We start from the raw sequence: 26,891 nt of genomic DNA on the forward strand, positions 1-26,891 counted from the left end.
TATTCCCAAAATCTGTGTTTCTAAACGTTTCTTCTCTTTTATTTTTGAGCTCTAGCTGAATAGTCACTAGCTTCCACTATATGTGATTTCCCTGTATGTGCATCTTTTCCCTCAAGGAAACATCAGCCTTATTGAGGTAGACAGAAAATTAAGAGTCTCCTAGATGCTCTACCTGCAATTGTAACTCAAAAAGGGATTGCACACTGAAGTCTTGGCCATTAATGTAAGACAATTTCCGCTTAATTTTTCTCCTCACCCTTACCCTGTCGAGCAGGTGCAAACTCTCATTTGCCTTCCCCAGTATCAATAAAAATATATACACACACGCGCGTGCTTTGACAAAAATCTCAAGTATTTTTGCACATGGAATGTATCAATGAATTTCTGCAAAAAAAAGTTGTCATTGTATTGCAAATAAAATGCAAATCAAAACTCAGCATTTCTCCCCATCAAACAAACAATCATAGTGCATGCTTGCCAGACTTCTGTTTACCTCAAGACAACAGATTCATGGATGGTATGTGCATGTACTACATACTCAGTACAGCTGCTCATGAGCCAAACAAGCCGTTCTTCTCACCACATACTAAAGCATGGGAGCACAGCGTGATGTACACAGAATACATGCATACCCATTTTGGAGAGGTAGATGCCTTGAGATGACTTCTGAACTATTATGAATAAAACACAAATAAGACATACTGCTGAGCAATTTTGTAAACCTACTCACTTTGAAATCTCTAGAATAATTAAATTCCTTACAAAGGTGTAATGAGATCTCTGAGATTTGACAATTTAAAGGCAATCATAATTAGGAACTTAGCTACCATGCTCTCTCCCACACCCTATTAAAGTTACAGGGATTATTAAGCCTCTGATTAAAAAGAATATCCAACATTTCTACAGACCTCCAGTTTTCTTCACCTATTGGCAGAACAAGAGCTTTCTGCTTTCTGTGCTTGCTTTGTTAAAAGTCAGAAATTAGTAGTTTATTCAGTCTCAGGAGCTAATTTTACAATACAAGTAGCAACATGCAGTTGATTATCTGAGAGTTCTAAATGTATTTCACACACAGGCGGTGCTGCATGCACAACAGGGGGCACGCAGCCATCGAAACCTTTGCTCGAGGACCCTGGAAAGCTTTTGTTTCAGAGCACTGTTTGGGACCTGGGTCTTTCTCAGTTAACAGGCTTTACCAGCTATCATCCCTCCATTGCTGCTCTTTGCTGTTGCTTCTGGCTTTACTTAGTTGCATTCCCTGTTTCCCTCCCCCTGTATTTCTTCTTATTCAGATATATCCTTGGAGTAAGTTCAGAGCATTTTGTTCTCCAAGCTTTGGACATCCCTAAGTCTTGTTATAAAATCCTCCTATATGAAGGGAAGAAAGAAGCTTGCTTCCTCAGACAGTTCAAAATGCTTCCTAACATGTTCAAAGTACAGTGAATTCTTTTCACTGTGGCTGCAGTTGTGATCCTCAGCCAAAATCAACCCCAGGTAGTACCTGTAACAGAATATGCAACCCCCAAACGTCTTGCCAGGTTTGCATTCTGTGGGAGGCTGTTGTTAAACTGCTGCCAAGCTCCAGCAAAGTAGTGGTCAGCCTGTCGGTCAAGGTCAAGGGGGATCTCCGTATGGTGATACACAGCATATACCCTACAGAAAACCACTCTAAATCTCAAGATTCATGCTTCAGTAGAATTTGGATTTATAATGAAATTTGGATTTATAGTGTTATGGGAAATGTAGTGCATGCATTTATTATGCTTCAGTGAATTATTTTGCAATTATCAAATCATTGTCAACTGCTTAAATAATAATATATGCTTTTGAGGCATTCAATTTGAAATATCCTTGTAGGCTTACTTTGTCTTACTAGTAGTGTGTGCTAATACTGCAGAGTTGATACAGAATTAGTGCCAAGATCTCTGTACCTCTCTTTTTTCCTTCTATTTTTAATTATGGCAATATATCCCCTCTTCTTCCTCCTAGCCTCGCAGGCAGTGACGGCACTTCACATACATTTCCCTGGTTACCAAAAAGTTAGGTAGCCTGCCCATCTTTACCATACAAGGATTAATAGGTCATTTCTGGGACAGTCATCTCAAGGGTAATTCCTGCTAATGAGCCCAGAGGCGGGATGGATCTTCAGTGCATTTGAGCAAGGAGTTGGCATACCATCATGAAAGTGTCTGAACTGCTTTCTAACGAACCCCTGGGTCCAGTAACGGGGAGTCTGGCAGAGGGAGTAGGGTGGCAGTGCAGAGGGTTTCTGAAAGAAGTGGATTAATTGCTTTACTTTATGTTCTTTGAAGCAGAAAAATGCTTCTAGCCAGTTGTTCAGAATAGGGTAGGTAACAAGCCTGTTGAAATCTGCAGTGAGGAATATAAAGGATCTGAGGGAAGATTCACTTTTGCCACTATTTTTTCTCTTATGTGTAAATGAATCATCCAACGAGGCAAACAGCTGTGTCAGGATTGTAGGAAAGTGTAAATTGCTATCTGTAATGTTTTACATCTGAACATCTATGAAACTAGAAACATTCACCTTCTGCTCTGAACTACTCTTTCTGCTCCACCAGAGTCCCCAGATCGACACAAACGGAATGAATCTGTCTGGCGTCCGACACAACTGAAGCTCAGGATACTGGGTTACCTATGATCTGAAGCCACGGTCAGAGATCCTCCACACTAGATGCTGTTCAAGCTGTAAGAAAAGCTTTCACATTCCCCACAGTCAAAGACATAAAGAAGAGCATAGATTTTATTCAATCTAATCTGAAACAACTGATCATCAATAACATTAGGAAGAAAGCAAGGTGGGGAGGAAATTCAAAAGTAGCGATGATGGCATCATGCTGATACTTACAGTGATAGCCCTGAATCATTCTATAGTTTTTAATAACTTATGTATAACACCTAGCTTTAATACAGGAGAGGAGAAACTTTCTCCCCTCTGGCACACTGTCATCACATCCTAGAGTAGCTCCTGCTCCAGCATTCGGACTGACTGCCCTCTGCACTCTACCATCTACTATCTTCCTAGGCAGAAGCATGTTCATCTTCTGATGTTTGTGTCCTTGAAAGGTCAGTTCTTATGTACGGTTGTCATAGCTGGATCAAAAGATACCTACGTAAAAAGAAGCAAGGCCATGTCCTTCTCCTGTAGGAGGAGGAGCCGAATTTTCAACACCTTTTGAATGAGCCAGGATCTGATAGAAGATTTCTGCAATATATATTATTATGCCAGTAGATGAAGCTGGGAAGATGGACAGGTTTTCAGTACAAGTTCACTTCCTAAAACAGAAGCCCTGAATTCCAAAATAAGTGATGGTTGGAAATAATTGTTCTGAGTTTTAACCTGGTTATGCTAATCAGTGGCACAATGTCAGTTTTTGGACAGAACGAAATCATTAAGAGCTGTGGAGCAAAGAGCACTGCAAGTAGGAAGGAGGTTACAGGGTCATTCACCCTTGGCAGGCAGTGTGAGACACACAGGTAGCCATCACCCATGGACAACTGGGGAGCAGGAGGGATTTCACAACCCACCCTCTCTGTCAAGGTGTGAACATCTGCCGAAGAGGACAGATGGGTCACAGTCATCCAGGAGAACATAGTCCCAGAAAGACCCAGCACCGAGCTGCATGGCAGACACAGAGCTGAGGCTGCCCTTCAGGTCATCCCAGACGGCAAGAGCCGGCTGTGTGCCCAGGGGAGCGCCCCAGCCCTCCCCGGCTGCTCCCTCCCGCTGCTCAGTTCACAGCATGGCACAAGGCACAGGAAGGCTTTGGGTGTCATTTCTTGCTTAGGGCAACTTAAAGTATTTGTGGATTTACAGGCTGTGATAGCCCAAAGTAGCCGCAGGCAAATATCTTGGCTGTCCAGGGTGGTGGCAGAAGAGATGTTGGAGCTAATTTATAAAACCCTAAGGATTAAGCAATGTCTGTATAACTGCGGTTTCAGGGGATACGAGAAAGTAAAGGAGAAAGGACTGCTCACTGAGTGGTGAGTACAGAGATCCCTGGGGCCACACTTTGCATCCCACGGAAGCCTGTACTGCCCACACACACAAGCCCCCACTGCACACCCACGCGAGCTCCCACTACGCCCCGTGTTCCCAAGGCTGCGCCCACATGAGCTCCCGAGGAGCCCTGCAGGGCTGCTGGGTTGCCCCTGCGCGCTGAGGGCAACTGACCTGTGCCTGGGGCAGGAGAGCTGGCGGCAGCGGGGGTCAGTGCTGTCAGTTCCCCAGCCCATGTCTTGGCAGGGCTCGGACCACCCACGCACCACAGCTGCTCACTGGGCAAGTCTTGTTGTTGCCTGGGCTGAAGGTAGATAATCCCTCCATGGGGGCTCACACCGACTCTGGGATTTGCTTTGTTGCTGTTGTTGGTTGGTTGGTTTTGGGTTATTTTACTGCTGGTTGTCAGGTTAGTCAGTTGGTCTGGGGAGGTCTGGGGGTGCAAAAAAAAAAAATTAATAACATGGAGTAAGTCCCAATTTCCAGACAATCATTGGGCTGGGGATGGAAGGCTTGCAAGCCAGCCAAAACAGGTTGAACTGAACCATCTGAAATGATCTAGCTTGTACCATGAAAAGAAATGCTAGAAGAGAAAATAAAAAACCTGTTTCCATAGAAGTAGAGGAGAAAACTAACAAGAGCTTTAAGTAAGAAAGCAACAAGAGCTGACATTCCTGGCTTTACTTCACTAAGAACGAGGAAAGATGAATAGTGCTGGGTAAAGAGAAGGAGGATAGAAGGTGGCTTGCAGATGGGCATTTAAACTGAGCCTGTGCTTCTCCGGGGGTACCTGGGACTGATCAGGCTGAAACTGCACGTACCAGCAAACCATTCACTAGTGAGGAGCTGCTAGAATAGAATCAGGGGGCACTTGTTTGGCTGGAGTTTAAGATCAGCTTTGACATCTCTGGCTGTGATGTTGCAACACAGCTGAGCTGCTCTAACGATTTGCTGCTGAAAGGGACAACTCTCACCCTGTTCCCAATCCAGGGGCAGCAGAGACACCTTCTCTGGTGCTGACATTAATGTTTATCTGACTTTGAGATCTGGCCCAAGGACAATCCAGCAGACAACAATTCACTTTTTTTTTTTTTTCCCCTCTCTTAAGGTTAATTTTACAGAGTGGAAGAAAACCACATCCTGCACGCCACAAAAGAAGAACCACAGAGCAGCAAAGGGTAAACAGCTTAGGAAGAGATAACTGAAGCACTAAGCTAGAAATGGTAAATTGTTTATAATGCAGTAATAAGAAACCTGGAGCTTTTCGTTTTCAAGTGGGCTTTAAAGTGACAAATTGTGTGATTACTTCTAGCCTGCACAATTGCTTGCTGTTTACAGTGATAATGCCTTTTAACCTATGCTTGTTAGGTGTGGGAGGCTGAATGCCAACGCACATATATGCTCTGAAGAATTAGCTGACTTGTTATTTCAAAATTAAATAGCCTTTAACAACTTTAATGTGGAGGCAGATGTTCTATTGATACAATATTCTTTCCTTTTCAGCCCACATTTGAAGCGGTTTCTCAAGAGTCCTTTGGCACAGCAGAGAACATAACTTCTGTTGCTGCCCATTATTATTAGTGACTCTTTGACAGTGGATGTCTCCTGCGTGGACATTAAATCTGTCATAGTCTTCTCTGCAGAATTCCAGACCTGGGTGTGGAAACCCCAAAGATTTCTGGCAATGATGATTTTTTCCACTCAGAGTCCTTGGGGCACAGAGCTAAGAACAGAGAGAACACAGGAGAATGGGGTCAGATCTCTGCTCTGAGTCTGAATGGTTCTCAGTGTGTTTGGGACTGATGGAAAATAGAAGAGAGGTTAAAAAAACCATCAAACCATACTAACTAAAAAAAAAAGAAAATCAAAGTCACACAGGAGGTGAAGACTGAGATTCTGAAATTCCTCACTCTTCCCTTTACAGCCTCTTAAATCACCATAGACAAAAATAAAGAGAAGAAAGTTGCTCCATTACAAACATCTGTGGGACAGGCATTTAGCAAAGACTACATCCAGATTTTGGACTGAGTAGTGAACCAGAAGTTAGTCTCTGCTTTGCCACACATTGTACTGGTCTCTGCATCTTCTGTGTTCTACAGAAGTGATATGAAGAAGGGAAAAATTAGGATGGCATGAAATATAGTAGGAGGTAGTGCAGGTGTTTGTAAATGAATGTCTCTGAATTTGGGGGTAATTTAACAAAAAAATGGTCTTCTGCAGGTGCCTGGCTAGTGTCCTGTCCATGCAGTAACTGGAATTCAGCTGCTGATAATGGTAAAGCATGAAGGTGTGCAGGTTGTGGTCTCAAAAAGGCCAGTGTGGTCGGCAGTGGTTCATGCTGTTGAGGCACACGTAATCTGAAACTGCTTGACTTTTGTTTCCAAAGTGTAGTACAGCTCTCATTGTCAAAATACTCCCAGCTCTGGGAGCACAATAGTGGAAGGGAGCTAACCTGAGCTACTGCTGGTGAGAAAATTTTTCAAATCGTTCCTTAGGATAGGGAAGAGGTGTGGAGAGCGTTCCCAAATGACTGCGATGATATAAGTCAGGATAGTCAGGTCCTTGTGCCTTGGTGACAGCAGGCATCATCCTGACAAATTTGTTTTGAAATACATTACTGATCAATTGACAGAGCAATGTGTGGGCCTCCTCCCACAGCTAACAAAACGTGGGTGCTAGTGTCACCCACCAAGGGCTTCAAAGATATTTAACTAACAAAACATAGAGGAATACTGAACTGAGCCTAGCACTGTGTAATCAGGATAAAACCCTGCCCAGACAATTTAACTTTTAACAGGGTGGAAAACCATACACGCCTACAGCCTCTTAACAGAGATGGACCATCTTCTCTCGCTGGGGGTGTGATTCGCCTATGAATTTTTCGTCTTGCTAAGAATCAGGTGCTCTGTCAGCATGTGTTTGCAAGCGTCTATGGTTTGGCTTTTTCTGTTTTGTGGAGCATCCCTGAGCAAAAGGGAGCGCTCATCGCAGGCAGAGTTAAGTGTGGTAGACAAGCCAGAACACGAGATGCCTCTCACATCAGTGAAAGAAGTGACACCCAAGAGTGCTGTCCTCTTCCTGGGCTCTTATGTGCTCATGTGTTCCTAAGCATAAAAAAGGATTAAATTAATTAGCAGTATTTCTGCATTTCACATTAGTAACTTTGAACTGAATTGCTGGGATGAATCAAGAATAGTTTTCAGATTAAATCTTAACCTGAGGGAAAAAAGCAAACCACTGTATTAACTGCATATAGCTGTGTATAGTGCTGGTGCTGTTTTATCGCCTTATATAGAGAATAACAGAGATCCACATGGTATCCATCAGTACCCGAATTTTTGTTCGCCTCTAACTTAGCTCAAAGATATACGAAATCACAAGGTGGCTCAGAGATCCCTGCAGAATAAACACTTACAAAATATCCTGTGTGTTTATTCTAGCAAGTATTTGTACACGAATTACCATGTGTTCATGAAATGTCACAGCTCTGCTTCTGCTCAGGGAAGGTGAATAACTGAGGTGCAGGGCTGAAACATCACACCTTTGAGGACAGGAAGGAGGTAGAATGCATTCTTGGCTTAAAAAAATCTTAAAGTAGCCTCTAGGAGACTTGTATTTTAGTTCTTTATTCCATTTCAAGATGCTGAATTAAATAAATAAATGGCTATTATGCATTTAAAAATTATATTTCACACCCCCCCCCCAAACACAGGTCAGTGGTTTTGGGTTTTTTCCTAAGTATACACTCACAAGTGATGGAGTTTGATTTCTATATGTTATATAGGGAAATATCCAGGTTTTTACGTACTTCTCTGGAAGCATCGTCCTATACCTATTTATTTACCTGACACTCTTAAAAGCAAAAGATTTCTTCCTTATTTTTCTCAGTCAGAATTCTAACCAAAACAATGAGAGATCCTGGTGCTAAGCAGATAGACATAATTTGCTTATACTTACATGTGAACGTGATTGTTTGTATCACTCACTGTTGAGTTGGTATTTTTGTAGCATCCTAACTGGATTGTTATGACTACATTTCAGAATAAAAATGCAATAAATAATATATACAAATACAAAAATACAAGGAAATGTAATAAGTGATCCAGTCAAGCAAGAAATTAAATTACAAGTGGTGTCCTTATTCCTATGTTTTATGCCAAGAAAGATACTAGCCTTCCCCAGGATTTCTGTAGTACTGCCTTTGCTTCCCTTCAGTGAGGAAGCAGACATTGTGGTACATAACCGTAAAGCTCCCCTCTGCTGTAGTTGTATATCTATGCATCATCGTGTTTAAGTATTGAGATTCATTATACAAAGCTGCCTGGTGCTACAGCAGTGCCCATAACTAAAACAAGATTTTGTGATTCAGCATTTGAGAGCAGCAAAACAATAGAAGGAGCTGTAAAGCAAAGTTCCCCGCGAGCCCTTTGGTAAGGACCAGGTTGCACCCAGAGGCAATTCCTTGGGTTTATGTCCCGGGAGAACAGAGTTGTGAATATCCATGAAAAGAAAGTGGCAAAACTGCCCTGGACTGGCAACTTCTGAGAAAGGGAGGAAATTACATAAACCCTTACACAACAGCCCTCTCACCTAAAGGGACCATCCAAATAAACCTGGCTCTGAGTAATGACAAAGAAGCAGAATTCTGGATGGGACCCCAGGTGCAGGTACTGTACCCTGTAAACTAATTTCATATAACCTGGGTTTTGTCTGAGGGGGAGTTATTCCCACTGCTCTTACTGGGAGACCACTGCAGAATATCATTGCTTTTCTTATTTACTTCTCTTAAAAGTGGTCTTGGGCAGCTTCTGTTTGGTCACAGAAGGAAACCCAGAGGAATAAGGATAAACTACCAGATCTCTTGGCTTGTACTAATGACAGTCATCCCAGTCATATTGTATATCTGTCCCTGCTCCTCCTCAGCTTACCTTAGGAGTGACACGTGATTGGTTATGCATGTGTTGGGACTCCCATTAGCTGGGATAATTTGCAAGGAAAATTTACAGTGCCTTATGCAGCCTTGCTCTCATTTTTCCTTAGATGGAAAAAGTAAATTCTCTATCTCCAGACTGGTTATATTGCACATATACACACAGATATGCAATTTGACATGTAATTTGGTATACACATTTGCTATGCCTAGTTTTTAAATATATACAATCTTTAGTATTCATTTACATCACTAGAAAAAACGTAAGCATGGAAGTGACATCTCGGAGTTATTTGTCACCTATTCTATGCTTTTTCAGATGCATGGGACAGACCTACATGGTATCTATTAAACAAAATGCAAATTCAAGGCTATGAGGACAAAATTAGACGTAATTACATAGCTGAAATTTAATGGACCGCCCTGCAGCAGGGCTAGAAGAGATTTCTTTTTGGATTATTAAATTTCAGACTCCCTTATTTGTGTTTCTTTCTAATTCTTTAACATCAATTGCAAGAGTCCCTCTGGAAACACGTAACTGTCTTCTGGGAATTTTAAATACTCATTTAAATCAATATACTGACAAGGCCTGAAGAGTTTGACTTAGTTCATTGAATTTTCTTATTTGAAATTCACATCACATACATGAGAGAATGGGATAAGAGCTGTTGCCTGTCACAGTGCTATGTGTCCACAAAATTATTAATGGTTTAAGTCCAGTAAATAGCCCTGTGAAGCCAGCAAATGAACCAACTGCTGAGAGAGGCGTTTGGCATTAAAACCTTCAACTACCCATGACAGTATACCAGATGCTCTCCCAGAAATGCACTGCAACCTCAGAAAAGGGTGAAAGACCACATTGCACACAGACGATGGGCCAGGGAGGTCTGCTGCCGTGACAGCTGTGGCACCAGGGAGCCACACCAGAGCTGCTGCAGCTCCATCCACCTCCAATGGAAGCAAACGCCTCCACTGGGGGGACGCAAGGTTGAACCAACTGCCCTATGGCTGTGGAGCCCTGTGCCCTGACAGGGAGCCATGAGCCACACAGCCAGGGACCAGCACTGCGCCCGCTGTCCTGCGAGCCACTGCTCTACAGACTCAGCACCAAGAAGGGGCTGGACATCCACATTTATTGCTAAAATGAGAGCTCAGACATACAATGACAAATAAATAATTAAAATAACCAACCTAACCTGTGTAATTTTTCCCACTATCTTTGTTTTCTCTTTTTGATCTTTGTGTTAATTCCCACTAGCAGGAGCTTACAACCTTTCTGCTGTTTCAAAACTATCTACTGTAATATGCCTTCCCCTCTGGGTAAGCCTCAGCAGGATGGCTGTGCAGACCCATCATGTTTAAAGGCCTTCTTGAAGGTGCCTTGGAATTTGGTATTTTCCAAGGTCTGTATTAGTAAAAATAAAGGACTGTCTTATTGTGTTTGCAATACTACTATAGGACATAAGACGTTTACACACAGCATCAGTTTACTAAATTGCAAAGCAAGCTAGCCTACCATTTCCCATTAGATCCAGTGATTGCCTCTATACTGGTGTCAATACTGTAAGAAAATAAAACTGCACCAGACAGTAGTTTTTACAACAAGCATTTGAAGATAATTCTTATTAGGACCAAAGGTAATAAATTAATGTAAGATAATAAATTAAATATATTGTAGACTTCTCAGATTGAGCTCCTGTCCTAAAGTGCAGTTCAACAACACAAAGATAATTCTTATTAGGACCAAAGGTAATACTTAAATATATTTTAGACTTCTCAGATTGAGCTCGCATCCTGAAGTGCAGTTCAACAATACATTCTCTTTTATAGTAGAAGGTATAATGGTGAGCAGTTATTACCAATCTTCTCTGCACTTTCCACTAAACCTTCTTGTTTCATATCTTTTGATGCATTTCAGCCAGACAGAGTGAAATATTCCCTGTGCAGCTGTGCCAGGCTGAGATTAGTTTTGTGTGATTTCACACACTTTAGCTTGCAGAGGTCAGGACAAAAGCCATTGTTTTTACTTACATTAAAATTTAGTCATGTCTTCTGTTCACACTTCCCTCCCCTCCCCCCCTGCATGACCTCGTGCTTAAAGACAGCATATTGACTGCATGGAGTAGTAACGTGAGAGAGAGAAGAGGGAAGACTTCCGAGCAGAGACTTCCTATGACGAGGCACTCAAGTCAGATCAAGTGAGAGGCTGTAAAAGATCTGCGTTTGTGTGACTGCAACTGAACATGCTGAACATTTACTCTCTGTTTCTGGAAGCTCCAACTCTTGCCATGCTGCACCGTTCATTTGCCTCCTCCCACCACCACAAACAACAGTGAAACAAAATGTCCTGCCTTCTGGACATACTTATGCTAAGATTCCCCTCACCGCGTGTCTGTGGGAGGCTCTGAAAATGAAGGAGTTGAGGAGGCCAAAATCCTTTGTAGACTCTTAGTTGCCAAGTGAATGAGTCCTGAGGAAACGCAGCACGCGAGCACAGCTTGCTCAAGATGAAACAGCAACTCAGCAGGTTGGTAACTTAAGAACACCTGGAGACAATTTTATAAGTGGCAAGACAACAAAGCAGGTGGTTCCTTAAGCCTTGGTAAGGGAACAGGCACATGTTACTAGAGGTAACTGAGAAACCTGACTCCCAACTGAAAAGTTGTATATGGGCACCCAGTACAGAGGGAGAGAGGATGAAGAACAGGAACAGGCTTCTGTAAAGGAAGCAGGGAGAACGTATGAGGGCATGTTGGGTTGCCTGACCCTTTTATTGGAGTGAAATAAAGCCATTTTGAGAGATCCTTGGCCCGGGTGACTGCCTGTACACTGCTTAGAGTGGATGCCTGTGAGAGCAGACTAGAGACATGGACTGCCAAAACATGTTAAAAAGATAAACAAAAAATACAGGTTTGGAAATACTTTAAAACAGTCATTCATTTCTGAGGGCAGACAGCTGGAGGAAAAATAACTGAATGCAAGTATATTATAATTACAAGGGGGGAAGCAGGTGGCTTACACATTAATGTGGAGTCCTGGCCAGTCAGCGAGTCTTGCTAGCTGGCCTTTCCATCAGCTCAAGTTTTGCTACACTAATTACGTTGACAACTGAATCCTTACTTACTCTGATTCAAATGCTTTAAAATGGTCCCCAGACCTGGGGTCTCAACCATAAATTTAAAATCATTTATATGTGGAGACTGAGGCGGCAGCTAAACATCACCGCCAAACTTGAGGCTAATTCCCCAAAGATGCACAATGAACTTACCCCCTGTGGTCCCCTCTGCAACACTGTTTCTTCTGCCACTGCAGCCTTCAAGAAGGGTCGGAGAAGAGGTGAGCCCTGCTGCGGGGCTCAAGCTCTGTTTGAAGTACGTGTGTGAACTATACTTCAGGGCGACGCAACAGATCTGCAGGCCCCGCTACAGCCTCCTGCACACTGAGTAGGGTCTGTTTGAAGCAGTGGCTGCAGTATCCTGAACCCTCCCTCAAGGTCAGAATCTTCAGTGTCACTGGTGATTTTTTCTGCACGCAGTACAGAAAGGAGCACTGGTTCCTCAGGGAAGCAATCATACAGGAATTGTACAGGAGTGCTGCTTTGCAAGCTGACAGACCCTCATAGTAATATCTGTGCTCAAGAACAAGGCTAATGATCACAGCAAGATTCATATCCAAAAGCTGCAATCTCACAGCTAACAACAACAACAAAAAAAACAACCAACCCCCCAAAAAACAAACCACCCAATTAAAAATAAACAAAACAAACACAACCTAAACCACAAAAAACAATCAGAGATTAAAAGGCTTTCCTAAAAAATGCTGCCATGTCGTCATCCTGTAACAGCTAGGATCTCATAATGTCATCAAGAAGCAAACTCTGAACAATAAATGTCCCTACAAAGCTTCAATAAAGGCAGGAGATATCACTCTATCGTCTCTCCTGATGGAGCTGTTCCATTTTTTATAAATGTTTAAATATTCATTTGACAAGAGGGACAGACAGAAGCTTGGTACTGAAGACACTCGCTAGGGATCTCTCAGACCCAGATTCAAGTTCTCTCACAGAATAATAGAGAGTCTTTCTCTAGGGTTTGCATCAGGATTTTTTTCTCTGTGACAGGACACACTGCTGGTCAAGAACAGAGAGAAGGGAGGAGACTTGCCCTGGAACAGTGCATAGTCCAGTTATAGGGCATTTACCTGGAAAGTAAAAGAAATGCTCTTAACCTAAGTGAGTGCCTTAACTAATGGCTGTTGGAGTAAAGTTCCGTCACACATAGCCAATGCCTTCATCCCTCCATGGGAAAATTAAAGTCTCCTTGCCCAGAGAGGAACCCTTCCATCAAAGTCCAATTCTATGCAACATTTTGAGAGGCCAGAATTTTATGACGGAAAACATTTTCCACTGGAAAGTTTCCAACCAGCTGTATTTAAAACCACGTTGGGTGTAATTGCTCATAGTTTAACTCAACCAAGTAAGATAGAGGTCAAACCCTCATGATTGCACATAGCATCTTTAGAGGGCAACAGATCAGTAAAGGAAGCGTGCTTTGTTATTTAAGATCAATGTTACTAAACAATTGATTTTTATTGAAACTCTGTTGGTAATGCAGCTGGGACAGACATTTTTCAAGAGGATTTTCTGACCTCTGTATCAGCAGCAGATGTAGCTGAAGGTTTTTCAATTGACTAATAGATGCTGTGTTAATAGACTTCCCTGGTTAATTTTTTTTTGCTCTGCTTTAGGAAGGAGAAAGGAAGAATGGGTTGGCTTGCTTTAGTCCCCAAGCTATAAAAGTTAAACTAACAACACAACATTGCATCTGAGTGCTTTATCAAGGCTTATGTAAGTTTGACTTGCCCTTGTAAATGTAAAATAGCTTCCATTTTTAAAACTAACTCGGTTTAACTCCATATCGGCACACCAATTTAATTTAAATGGATGTCACCTTTCTGTTTACAAATTGGAATTTATTGCATTACCAGAGGAGAGGTTTGATACAGACTGGAAAAAGAGAGATGAAAGTTGAAAAGCAGAAAAACAAGCTAGGAAGAGAGAGGAGAGAGAAGATAGAAGACAACGGGTGGAAAGTTGGTGTAAGAGAGCTTGAAAAGAAATCTTTTGAGTGAAGCACTGCTGGCCAATTACAGACTGAAAAACCTGTCCATAGGGAGGGAAAATACAAAATTAAGAAGCAGACCAATATACTGAGGGATCTGAATTACTGAAAAACTGGAAAATAAATCCCAGATTTTTAGAGGAAATTAAAAACAAACAAAAAACCCACAACAACTTTGAAAATCAGCCTGGAGGCCATTAAGCATGTTCCAGTAGTTTCAAGTCCTGCTTCAGGAAGGACCTGACTACACATTAGAGTTATTTAGGTGCTTCAAAGGCTCCAGCAATTTCTACATTTTCCTTCTTGGTTTCCTCAGTGACTCACGCTTCTTTCTCTGTGTCAGCACAATGTCCTCACAAGTTTGCAATGGACTCTGATAGGAGCTAAAATACCCTCCAAGGTCCTGAAAGGACTTTTTCTCCTGTTCTCTGACTTTATTTCCAAAGCTACATGTTTGTATACTACACTGCTTTTGGTTCTTCATGCCCATGTACTGAGAGGTGTGCTGTCCTCCTCCATCAGCAACCCCAGCATGCCTCTGCATCTGTGCGGGTTTAGGTGAAGAACATCACAGCCACTGCACCAGAGGTTGGGATTTAGCCCTGTAAAAGATCTGGAGGCTTGACCTGAGACAAAAGAGTGTATTAACTAGGTGTTGAGCTTTCGGTTTAGAAGAACACCTTAAAACTCTGTAGGGCTTTTTTGCTTCATACCACTCACAGAGGCTCAACGGAGAGGTCAAGGAAATCTTACTAAAATCATGCAACAAACAAATTGGTAAAAAGGTCAGGTAAACCCTGGTTTTGTTGGGGTTTTTTGTTTTGGGTTTTGTTTTTTTTTTAAGGTGATATGGCTGAGGGGGAAGCTCCGGTTTTGAACAGTATGAAATATTTTTTCATATTATGAACCGTGTTCTAAATATATTGCATTTGGGTCTTTTAAACTTGTTGGTGTGGTTTGTTTGTTTGTTTTTTGTGAAAGTAAAAGAACAGTAAGGACAACACAGAATTATTTACTAATCTTCTCATGATCTAAAATACCCAATAGTTCTTTTTTTTTTGGTCAGACGTCATCTTAAAGATACCAACAGCATTATCCAGAGACTACACTGCAGGGACACCACACTAGCTTCTCACAGGTATGTAAGACCCCATCCAACTTCCACAGAGTCAAAGAAGGGTGGATCAGGCTCCATCTTTCTATTTACATGGAATTCAAGCTCTTGAGCTACAGATTTTTGGCCATGTCCCTGCATGGGAGACTTCCAGGCTGTCTGCCACACCCAGCTCCAGAGCTGGCAGCCTTATCATGGTCTCCATGGCACACTAAGCTGCATATTTGGGTTACTTATGTCTCCATTCCCTTCTCTTCCGAGCCCCTGCCTGGTGACAAAATGAAAAGTATTGGAGTAGCATAAAGGTAAAATTGATCACGGCATGAGTTTTCCACGATATTACTTCCATTCATATCCCTTCCAACTCCAGGACATAAAAACCAGTTCTTATGCAAACTGAACTGAAACCAACTCAAGTGACTCAGAGAAACCTACAGATCCTAAAAACCTTGAAATTAACTGAATTTGAATTCTATCAGAAAGCTCAGAAATGTAGACTTCATTGGTTCTTTATTATTTTGATAATTCTTTTAATTGGGGCAAAAATAATCTAAGCTCATGTCTAGCCCTGTGGTGCTTCTTTAAAGATTAAAAAGCAATAAGATAACAAAGAATGCAAATGTTCAGACAGCTGCTCACAGGGAGATGCTGTTTGAAGTAACAGTTCTCTCTCCCCCTTCTGCTGAAGCTGGGTTGCTTTTAATTATTAGCGAGGAAAAATAACAGGTTCAATAGATGTGCATGCAAGTTCATTTTCATCATCAGCTGACTTTTGCAACTTTCACACCAACACTGGCTTTGAGAACATGGACAAGTTTACACTAATGATGATTAAGAGTATTGCTCATAATTCTGAATATTAAATAGAGCACAAGGATAATATGAAGGGTGCTTTTGCATCACGATCATGAGGACTGTCACAAACCAGTAACTTAAAACTAATGTTCCATGCCCAGCTTTCACACACACATCCCAGTGGCCTTATACAAATATATGTGATTTACAGCCACTCAGACATAGATTTCTGGTCCCCTTTCCCAAAAGGCTAGAATAGCACCTGCATTTGAACCTAATGCAGAGTAACTGCACGTAGGGGTGTGAGACCCCTGTCACATGCACGGGGAGATGGGAGCTTGGTTACTCTGCCACTGCCTGACTTGCCCCAAAGGTAGAGGGAGTCGTGTACCGGGCTGCCTTTAGAGCAGGAGAATCAATAAGAAGGAACATGTCAACATCCATTTAGGGCTTGGATCCAAAGGATCATTTCCATCTTTCCTGCTACACATGAGATGAAAAAATGTTACATACCTTACTATTCACCAAACTATGGTCAACTGAGAGAGGATGGCAAAGAGAGGAACATATACAGATAGATGTGTACCTGCAGTCAATCACTTACTTTGGATTTCCCGCCCCTGGCTTCTTTCTCCGGAATATGTTGAGGAAAGTGTTGGACTTGCAAGGTGCCTTGCCATCGCCGACATGCATACGCACCACATCTGAGGTGGTGAAGGCACTGCGGACGTTCCGCTCAGGCTTGGCTATGATGATGTACATCTTAGGAGTGAACATGCACCCCAGGGCCACTGTCACGCTCAGGCTCACTGCAAAACAGGTGGTGATGATCTTGTAGTTGCTCCCGAAATAGATAGGCACAAAGGCCAGCCAGATGATACACGTGGTGTACATGGTGAACGCAATGTACTTGGCCTCGTTGAAATTGGCAGGCACGTTGCGAGTCTTGAAGGCATAGTACGTGCAGCTCATGATAAGGAGCCCATTGTAGCCCACAGGAGCCACAACGCCTAGGTTGCTGGTGTTGCAGATAAGGTAAACTTCCTTAATGCTGGGGTAGGAGAGGATGGGCATCGGGGGCTCCAGGATGATCAGCGTGACCACCAGTGTCAGCTGTACGCTGATCAAAATGGAGGCAATGACCACTTGTGCCCAGGCGCTCATGAAACGTGGCTTGCGGGTACAGATCTTCTTTTTGCTGCCTGCCAGGATGCGTGCGATGCGGTTGGTTTTGGTCACGAGGGCGGAATAGCACATGGCAGAAGAGAGACCCACCAGAAGGCGTTGGAGGTAGCAGGATGTCGTGGTGGGTTTAGCTATAAGGGTGAAAGGGCAGACGTAACCCAGAAAGATGCCAGCAAGGATAATGTAGCAGAGCTCCCGGCTGGAGGATTTGACAACAGGGGTGTCCCTGTAGAGCACAAAGATAAGGGTGACAAACATGGTGACCAGGATCCCCAGGCAGGAAAAGACCACGGCCACAATAGACTCTATATTGCTCCACTGGAGGTACTTTACAGGGATGGGTTCACAGCCTGCAGTATACAGAAAAGAAACAGAGTGTTAGAAAAGTATCTGCTTGAAGAAAGAACTTATTTTTGTGGCTCCCAGTATAATACAAATATTAGTTTATGCCCATGTGCGATGGATTATTACAACCATTTTACAAAGGAGTAAACTACAGCATGGAGAAGATCGGATTAAATATGTTCAAAAAAAAGCCATCAATTTTGGGTATCCCAAACTTTTGCTGATGATACTACAAAGGGAAATGAGATTTGGAATTTTCTTCCTAATTTTTCTTGAGATAGCTGCTGACAAGCCCAGTATATCAGAGTTAGAGCTGGGAAGAGAACCCACACAAACTCAGTACCATCCTTTTGTTTCCGCAGGGAAAGGATTGTTACCCATCAGAATGGGTAGCTTTTGAACCTTCTCACACTAACTAATCTTTATCAAAATCAGTGTAACTTGACCCATTACTTTTTTCTGAAGGTGATTTTATAAATTATAGAAATTAAGTATAGATCTGTTATGGGCAGCAGCAAACGTAAAGTCAAAGTCATAATGGAACTATACTATAAATACTGCACCTTCACATTATATTTCTGTTTGGTTTGGGGTTTTAAATATTGCCTTATTCTTACTTTGTCAAAGACTCTGCACAATGTTTTTCCTCCACACTCCTTTCACCATCTCAAATAAAAAATGTAATTAATACCGTTCTTGGGGAAAAACCAAGTCCACAAAATATGAGTGTTTTCAAAACGTAACTGGAAAGGTGCTCCTCCAGTTCCTAGCACTTCTCCACTTTTCCTTCAACCCAGCTCATATTTTGTTCATTTTCCCCACCTCTCAAGGATCTTTACTCCCAGCCCCACACTGTCCCCATCTCAGTCCCTTTCCAGCTCTGTTTTTCCCTATTCTGTCACCTCTCCACCCAATTGTCTCCATTATAAACACTTCTGGTCCCACTTTTCACATCCTGGACTGGCTGCTCCTCACCTGCCTATCTGGGTTGTTGGATGCAGCTTGGAAGAGCAGGGAAAAGGCAGTGGTGTGAGCGAGTTTGTATGAGAGGCATTTTCTTCCTCTTTTTAGTTTTTTCTATCTTTTTAGTTTTGCTGCTAAATCTTAGCAAGGGCCATGATAATGTGACCAGCAAAAGTCATGCTCAGCCCCTTCATCCTCAGTATGGAGTTTATCTGCAGAAACCAACCTGTATGAACGGAAAGCTTCTGAGGAACACAGTTTTGCTCAGTTTATACACATCTTCCACAGGGTGACACAAAATTACTAATACCTCCACCAAAATGTATATTCCTTCCTTCCAAATATAGACGTTAGCAGAGGTTTGGAGCAGGGTTGAACAGTTTTACTGTAACCTCATTTTGAGAAATAGAAGAAGAAAAAAATGGGTTTTTTTGTAAAAGTTAAGAAAAATCAGCCTGAGGCCAAGTCCTGACACGGAAAATTTCTGCTTGAACTTTTATGTCTGCCAATGTCATATAAAATGAAAGAATATCTTATAATTCTGTAATCTCTGTCTCTAAGAGCACCAGGCTGACTTAACTAGAGGTATTGCTGTCTACTTAACTACAGGTAATGACGTTACAGGTACCCGTAACATCAAATTCAATAGAAATGATAGCATGTGTAACTGGAGGTCTCATTTTATAAAGAAAAGGAATTCTGTTTTGCTCAGAGTGCTCTGTTCAAGCCTCAGATAGATGAGGAAACCTGTTCTTCCAAACAGTATTTTTATGGTGCAATATAAAGGAATTTGTTTTTATTAGAAGTGGGAACCTCTGGCCATTGACCACAGCAGCCCTGAGTGAAGGTTAGCTCCTTCTTTGATTTCATAGCAGACTAAGCATCAGAAGCTCCTGTTTGTTGATTAATAAATTCTCTTAAACAAGAAACTAGTCTTTGGTTTCTGGAAGGGTTAAGTTTCAGTGCGGGTTTTAGGCTCAGCAACATCAAGCCATACACATTCCATCTTAAATGATATTTCAGAGCCCTAGCCCTGATTCAGCATGGTAGTTAAGCCTATCGATTGCTTTAAACTTATCCTGTGTCAGGTCTTAGAAATCTGTTTCATTAAATCAGTGTAAATCCTGTGTACCAGCAAGCCCCAAGAGCCACATATGCTACCGACATTGCAAAAAGCTCCCTGCACTGCTGATGTCAGCAAACAGTTGTTGGTTGTCAGCACCTGTGAAGGTGGGTCATTTCCCAGCTAGGAGAAAGTGGGCTAGGGAAACTTGTTGAGACTGGAGGAGGATACCCAGGCAATGGTGTATTTATAGGTTTAAGTAAACAAACAAATGAAAAACACACACACACAAAAATCCCCCCCAAATCCCACAACAACTAACTCAAACCTCAAAAAACTCAGAGAATTAGTGGCAAAAGCTTTGTAGTTAAAAGTTTCTAGTAAAAAGCTGCTCGGTAGCTTTCATCTACTGTTTTCCCTGCATTTTAACCATGAATCATGTCTTAGAGCAGAAGGATGATCGATGTTTTATTTTTTATTTTTAAATTATATTCATACTGCAAGGCCAGTAAGACAATCTAAGATGTTTTCTGAGGTCATCAACAGATCCCAGGTAACTGATGGCTCCAAACCTTTACAATTCATTTCAAAAAGCTCTATAAAACCTCCTGTCCTATCTTGTTTTATTGCTTATTTAAGATGATTTATGTAAACTGGGTTTACTAGCTTGAGATTCATTCTTCTTATATTAGTTTCTGATACTATAAAAGACATCTCTTCTTCTTGGCACAAGGCCTACTGGTTTTAGTGACTATTTGTGAGGTCAGTTTTTTATCATCTGTGGTGAGAAATTCTTTGTGCCTGCTGACTCCATTTCGCTGAACATGTATGTAGGGGAAGCAATCTAAAAAAAACCCTTACATTTAAAAATAAAATGAAAATGTCAGGAAAGGATTGCTGAGCAACAGAGACTGATTTCAAATGGAGACAATGATCACCTTGAAAAGCATGTCTTAGGAAATGGGTTAGTATGTGCTTCACATTTCCTAAAGGGACTAATGATTTCAGAGCCTCCATCTGTGACGGAAAATGAGACTAAAACTGCATACATGTTTAGCATTTAAGATTTAAGGCAAAGGGAAAAACAATCTGGAATGTGAGATGTTAATGTCTGTGTCTAGATACTATGGTGACTGGTAGGGTGCGAATGCAACACACATAACCAAGCTATAAAACACATTTGATGGGAGAAATACTGGCAAGCAAAGAGAATTCCAAATTAAATGATACCCGTGGTGACCCCTGCAAAGCCCAAAGGCCATAGGTTATCTAGCTCAATCTCCCTTTTCTAAAGGTTAAGATGCCATTAGCTTTTCTTCACAAGTTTGTGCTTTGTACTGCAATTCGAGTAAATGAATTGCAGAGGTTAAAAAGTTTTTTCCTCACTAAGACAGAATGAGGAAGCTGTGCAGGACCAGACTGCCATTTTGATGTTCTCCAGGAAATCAGTCGATGGCTATGCTGTCGTTTGGCTGATGCTACTGTGATTTTAGAACAGCAGCAGTCCAGTCTCCTTGCTGAGAAGAAACACAAATCAGCAGGTCATCTACTGATTTCATTAAAAGTTAATAGATTGCAACATGCCCCTGAGATTTTTTCCCAGCACTGATGCTTTCCTCAACTCCTTTCAGCGATGCCTGTCATTTTGACATGCCCCCCTTTGAGCTATTTTGAGCAGCTGGTAGCACTGAACTATATTCGCTCAAGTGCACATTGATCTCTCACTATGTTCTTGTTCTGCCTTATTGATTAAAAAGAAGTCCCAATTTTCTTCCCTGAATAGTATATAGAAACAATTCTGCCAAGCCTAACAGAACCTGGTTCTCTATAGGTATCTGCTTTAAAATCAGCAGATGCTGGTATCCTAGGAGGTGTGAGTTGAACACGATTTTGTGCCATGGTCAAGACATTTATGAATAGACAATTGATCAAGTTTCCCATTTTATTGTGATGAATAATATATTTTTAGCTGTAAAAGTGACCAGCTTTTTCTCTCAAAATAAAGCCTCAAAAAGCTCACTTGGCTCCAGTGACTAGCTTAACAGCGTCTCTTGGAACTATTTAATCAAGGTTTGAGTACTTCATCTATGTGTTAAATACTGCAGCAGCCTCTAGTTGCCAGCCAGTCATATTAAAGGACAAAGATGTGATAAGTTGCATACTCGATCCTCAGCTCGGTAGTCTGTTTGTCTGGCTAGGAATGATGCCCTGCTGAATACTGGCATCCAAGATTTGCAGATGTAGCATGGGGCAGAGGTGCCAGTAGACTTTTGCAGTGATACTAAGCAACCCTCAGGGTCAAGATGGTGATTCTCAGTGTGTCAGAACTATTTTCTTGGGGTAGTGGTTACTGCAAAAGCCCAGAGCAGGTGTAGAGGTTGACCTTCATAGGTAGAAAATAACAGAAAGATGCCATAGCATACAACTCATCCAAAGCATGTACATGGGGGAGAGCAATTTTAGCTGTTTCCCTTTCTTCTGCCAGCTTTCTTAGGATATTGTCGAGGTCCTCTTGCTGGTAGGGGCAGCAAGAATGATTTCTACACCAAACAAAAGGCCGGTAATCAGTTACTGAATGCCCTGAAATCTCAGATAAATTATTACTAATTGCATGGTAGAACCATCAGGGAGTATCAAGTCAGTCTGACAAGGATGCACTGAGTTCTTGTGATAATCTGCTAAAATTGCAGCAAATGCTGCTAAGTTCATTGATAGTCTTAATAACTTTACCAATGCTTATGCTAACTGAAGGGGAGGAACAGACAGAATACGTCATTTCTTCTTCGTACAAATTTTGCCATCTTTATTATTACTGCTGTTGAACTGAGTCAAAAGAAACAGCACTTTTCACTCACCCTAAACTACAATGAGATGTGTGGTTAAGCATGTACCTTTAATATCCCTGCATGCTGCCACCTTACTCTCCACCATACACACCATTCTCCTTGTGTCCTGTCAAATGGGAATGCATTTGGTGGGACACGTCCCTACCTGTTAGGTCAGCATTCGGCCACCAGCCAAGCTCACAGGCTTTACATGTGAATTCATCCTGAACAAACTCATTCTCCTTGCAAGCAGTGCAAATCCAGCAGCAACTCACTTCTCCTTTTCTGATCACCTGTAATGCAAAATACATCCTCAGCTACGATCCTCTGTAAGACAACACAGAGGGTCCCCCAGAAAACAGGTGTCATCTGCACTGTTTAAAATATGACAGGATTCCTCTGTATGGCACATTTCAAACAACAAGAAAACACGAATCCTGATTCTGTATCTACCCTACTTATTAAAATTTGTGCTTAAGATTTCAAGGTAAATCTCTGGGGACAATTCTATTCTGTTTTGGGAGGAACAGTTCTGAGTTAGAAGTACAAAACTTCTTCCTTTTGGTACAGAGGCATGGTGAGTGTTATATTTTCAATCAAACTAGAGAAGAGGTTTAATCTGAGAGATGGTTCAGGTCAGGACAAGTAGCTCAGCCCACGCTTAATATCTATTGCAGTAAACAGTCAAAGGTTAGAACAAAGAGTGATTCATGCATATATATATACCCAAGCACCTGCACACACACATAAATTCCAATTTACATTGAAGTCTCTCTGGGGCTCAGTATACTAGTGTAAATAGAAATTCAAATAACAGCAAATTAAAAAATATACTGCTAAAAGGATGTAATGGGTCCTAGTAGAAAATAAAACCAATATGCGGTGACCAAGAGCATGCTCCGGAACAGCTCTTCTGGAGACAAATGTCGCTGAAGGCTGTATCTTTCTCTGCTGTGAAAGCTGCTAAGTGTAATGATCCAATGTTGAAAAGCTGGTTTCCTCGTCTTGACTGCTAGTTTCATTCCGCTGAGGTTGAAAGAAAGATTAAGGATATCTCCAGCTCATGGGGCGCCAACAAAGACTGGCTCTGTTTGTCAGAAAGGAGGAATCCAGCCATCTCTCCAGGATCTTCCTATCCATCTATATGCAGAGCTAAGTGCAGGAGTGAAATACAAAATGTTTGTTTTATTGAATGCTGGCTTTGTGGGCTTTTTTTGTTAACATTTCCTCCTGCAGTCTGTGGAGAGAGTCCAATAGACTTCAATGGGAGCCGAAGCTGGCATTTTGTATGCATGGTGTTTACATATACACACATACACAAACTGCACAATCTCAAAAACAAGGAAAAGATGTTTTGGAGTGTAGTAAATACCGATAATGTTTCCCCTCCAAGATTGTTGAGTATGTCACTATGCTTTTGCCAAATTATCAATCACTTATTGCTTAGAGTAGCAATATAGAATTAAAACCTGCAAATGTGCTTATTAAATGAAATTAGAAAGGAAGGTCTGCTCTAAGGTAATTTTCCTGAATGGGCTTCTTGCCATTTCAAACTTACTGCATCCATACCACTGTGATAGTGTCGAAGCATGTCTTTATGTCATCCAGACATGGCAGGTGGCAAACTATTTGCAGCTTGATACAAGTGCTACATTTGGTAAACACAGAGTGATTTCATTTGTGTTCCCATACCTCCTGTTGTGAACATGAGACACAAATAAGCTTCCCCCCCCCCCCCCCAAGGTGTTATTGCTGGATCAAAATTCTGGATTCCCATGGGTCACAATATTTCCAGGATCAGCCCCCAGGTGAATCAGCCACTGAAGGCTGTAGGCAATGACTAAGTGAAAATCTTGTTCTTTCTCGAATAAGGTGAAATACAAATCCTCTCACACAAGAAGATTCAACATCACTACAAAGGCCGATTTTTGAAAACACAGGTCTGTATATAGGATTGTAAAAGTCAGATGTTAATCTCGGAGTCTTTCTATACTTTTGCCATTCTTGCAGAAAAGTAAGTCCTATCCCTTGGTTTGAAAGAAGCTTGCTTGGATTTAGTGAAAAAAACCCTGACTGGTTATTCACATTTCTAAAGCAGAAAGTATGTGTTTGGGGCACACCTTAATCTGGCCCTTCAAGCAAGGCTCGCTGCACACAGATCGGACCATTCCACTCTTGTTCATCTGAATCCTGTAGTCATCGATGTTGAGCACGCCTTCATGCCAGGTCCCAATGAGGACATAGTCATAGCGGTTGGGCTCTATGTACTGCAGGTTCATGATGTCATACCTGCAAAGGAAAAAACAGAAAGCGAGTCAGTGTACTTCAATGAGAAGGATAAAAATTGACCTTGCCTTTCTGCTTTTGCCTCGCTAAATATTTGTCTCTTCCCTTAATACCAGGGACTAAGGTCACCAAATACTGTAGAATACAGCAGAATCATGGGAAATGACAGCTCTCATTGTCACACAATTACTGATTGCCTGCCTCACTTACATAAAACTATGGGTGAAATGTTTTGTGTCCAGGAGGAACCGCACGTCAATGACAGAAAGCTCTGCTACACCCGCACATGTGGGAACTATCTGCAGAGTGTATTTTTCAGCCATTTTTCAAGATATCTTTAACATTCACTTGGTGCCTACTTACAGATTTTTGCAGTATAGCCCCTGCTGGGAGCTCTAAAGAAATCAGTAGAAACGCTCTAACTAACTGAAGTTATGCCATAAGTTAACTGTAAGCACTAGTTCAACTATTCATATTACCCATCCCTGTGGGACTGTCAGGAAAAGTTAGCAGCTCAGGCACAAAATTTACTTCCTTGTCCTAGGCAAGTAGGAGAGAACTTCCCAGGCATAAACCACTGCTACAATAAACATGCAGCTTCCCTAACTCCACCACTGCCCTGAATGGGTTCGGTCATGTGTGCTCATCCTTTACCACTAATTGTTCTGCACCTTCTGTAACCCACCGAATGTGGCTTTTTCAAAACAGTGATTGAGTGTGTTGATGACAAGGAGGAGAGCTTTGCTTAAAAAAGGAGGAGAGAATGAGGGCTGCCAACCAGAAATCAGCACCGGAGCTGAAATGCACGAAGCATCTTCTGTTTTCCAAGCCTGGGAGTTACTGCCTTGTTTTTCTCTACTGGATAGTCTCAGTCTCTGAGGAAAAAAATATCTTTTGTTTATAATGAGTGTTGTTAATCTGTATGTGTGTTAGGAATGAAAGGTAAGCAAAGTGTTAGCCATAAATAAAGATGGGATGTTGACTGTGGGCGAAGAGACATATCCATTTCTTTCTTTTCTCTGCTGAGGTTCAAATGTGCAAAACTTCAATTCTCTCTGCACTTCACAGGGTAAGGAGGTGCTAGAATTACTCTCTAGATGTCTGCTTTTCTTGATTGAGTCTTTGGGATCTCCCTAGTTAAAAAACAATTTGAAGAAGTGAATATTTACACTTGCATTTATACCTCAGTCTTGCAAATATGCATGCTCAGGTAATGTCAGCACCACTGCGAGCTCCACTGAATCCCATGGGAAAACGAACTCTTAGCACTGAGTTCAATGAAGCTCCAAGCAAGAGGCAGCTCCATTGGTTGGCAATAGGCTGTTAATTGAGGAGTTGCTTAGAAAAGGGGTAAACTGCAAATTCACTAGGAAACAATTCCTTCTTATATCCCACATCTTGCAAAGGAAGAATATAAAGAAAGGAATGCTGTTTTCAGGATTGTGCAGAATCAGGACAGCAAGAAGCAATAAGAGCAGGGCACTTTATAATGTAGACTCAACAGACAGGAGTAAAATTGAGAGGGAATGTACATCTTCCTAGCAAGAAGAAACTACTTGGATTTTAGAGTGACCTTGTATTAAACTGATGCAAAATCAGTTACACTGGTCTGGAAAATGAATTCAGGAAGGGAAATAAAAAATTACTCAAACCTCACATTCCCTTAATGGAATTTTTGAAGCCGCACAGATTGTTTTCATTTTTCCAAAAATATATTGCAAGGCACAGAGTGGCATTAATGCAATATCAGTCAAGAGTTGGCAATTTCAGGGATACGATTTTAGGTTGAAAGCCGTTCTTATATTTTCTTATAATACTATTCCCTTTTCTATCAGTTATCTGTCAAAGAATAAAGTATGCAAACTAAAAGCTCTTACAAAGTCTTGCATATGACAAGTCAAAGTACAATGTTTGTAGCTTCAACATGCAGCTTGAATTTTAAGTGGAAAATTGTGATCTAACAAATACACTTGGTATATGGAGACATGTTTAAGTTCTTTATCCCTTCCTTCTTTTGCTTAATGAAAAATTTCTACTTTGAGTAAGGACAAGTTCAGTGCTGGAATACCTCCCCTCAACCCTTTGCTCACACATGAACAGCTTTAACAGTTTGGGGCTGTCCCCAAGCTACAAATGATTATCCTAAAAGAAGCGCATTGACAAAAGTTGTGAAGCTCTAAGAGGGCAAGGGCCTTAGAGGCTGCTGGATTTCATACACATATGGCAGCATTTACAAAAGCCATGGAA

The 26,891-nt window shown here is 41.7% G+C and overlaps 1 protein-coding gene across 1 annotated transcript in view; it reads right to left on the reverse strand.

The window, feature by feature from the left end:
- Positions 1-26,891, reverse strand: part of GRM1 (glutamate receptor, metabotropic 1) — a gene marked incomplete at its 5' end in the record, with an annotated part of 67,975 nt that overhangs the window by 12,748 nt on the left and 28,336 nt on the right. The window contains 3 exons of the mRNA XM_010159294.1: positions 16,582-17,512; positions 22,525-22,651; positions 24,479-24,647. Of these exons, the coding sequence (XP_010157596.1) occupies positions 16,582-17,512; positions 22,525-22,651; positions 24,479-24,647 (1,227 nt within the window). The remainder of the gene's footprint in view (positions 1-16,581; positions 17,513-22,524; positions 22,652-24,478; positions 24,648-26,891) is intronic.

Source organism: Eurypyga helias, unplaced genomic scaffold, assembly GCF_000690775.1.
Source record: "Eurypyga helias isolate BGI_N326 unplaced genomic scaffold, ASM69077v1 scaffold16179, whole genome shotgun sequence".
Lineage (NCBI taxonomy): Eukaryota > Metazoa > Chordata > Aves > Eurypygiformes > Eurypygidae > Eurypyga > Eurypyga helias.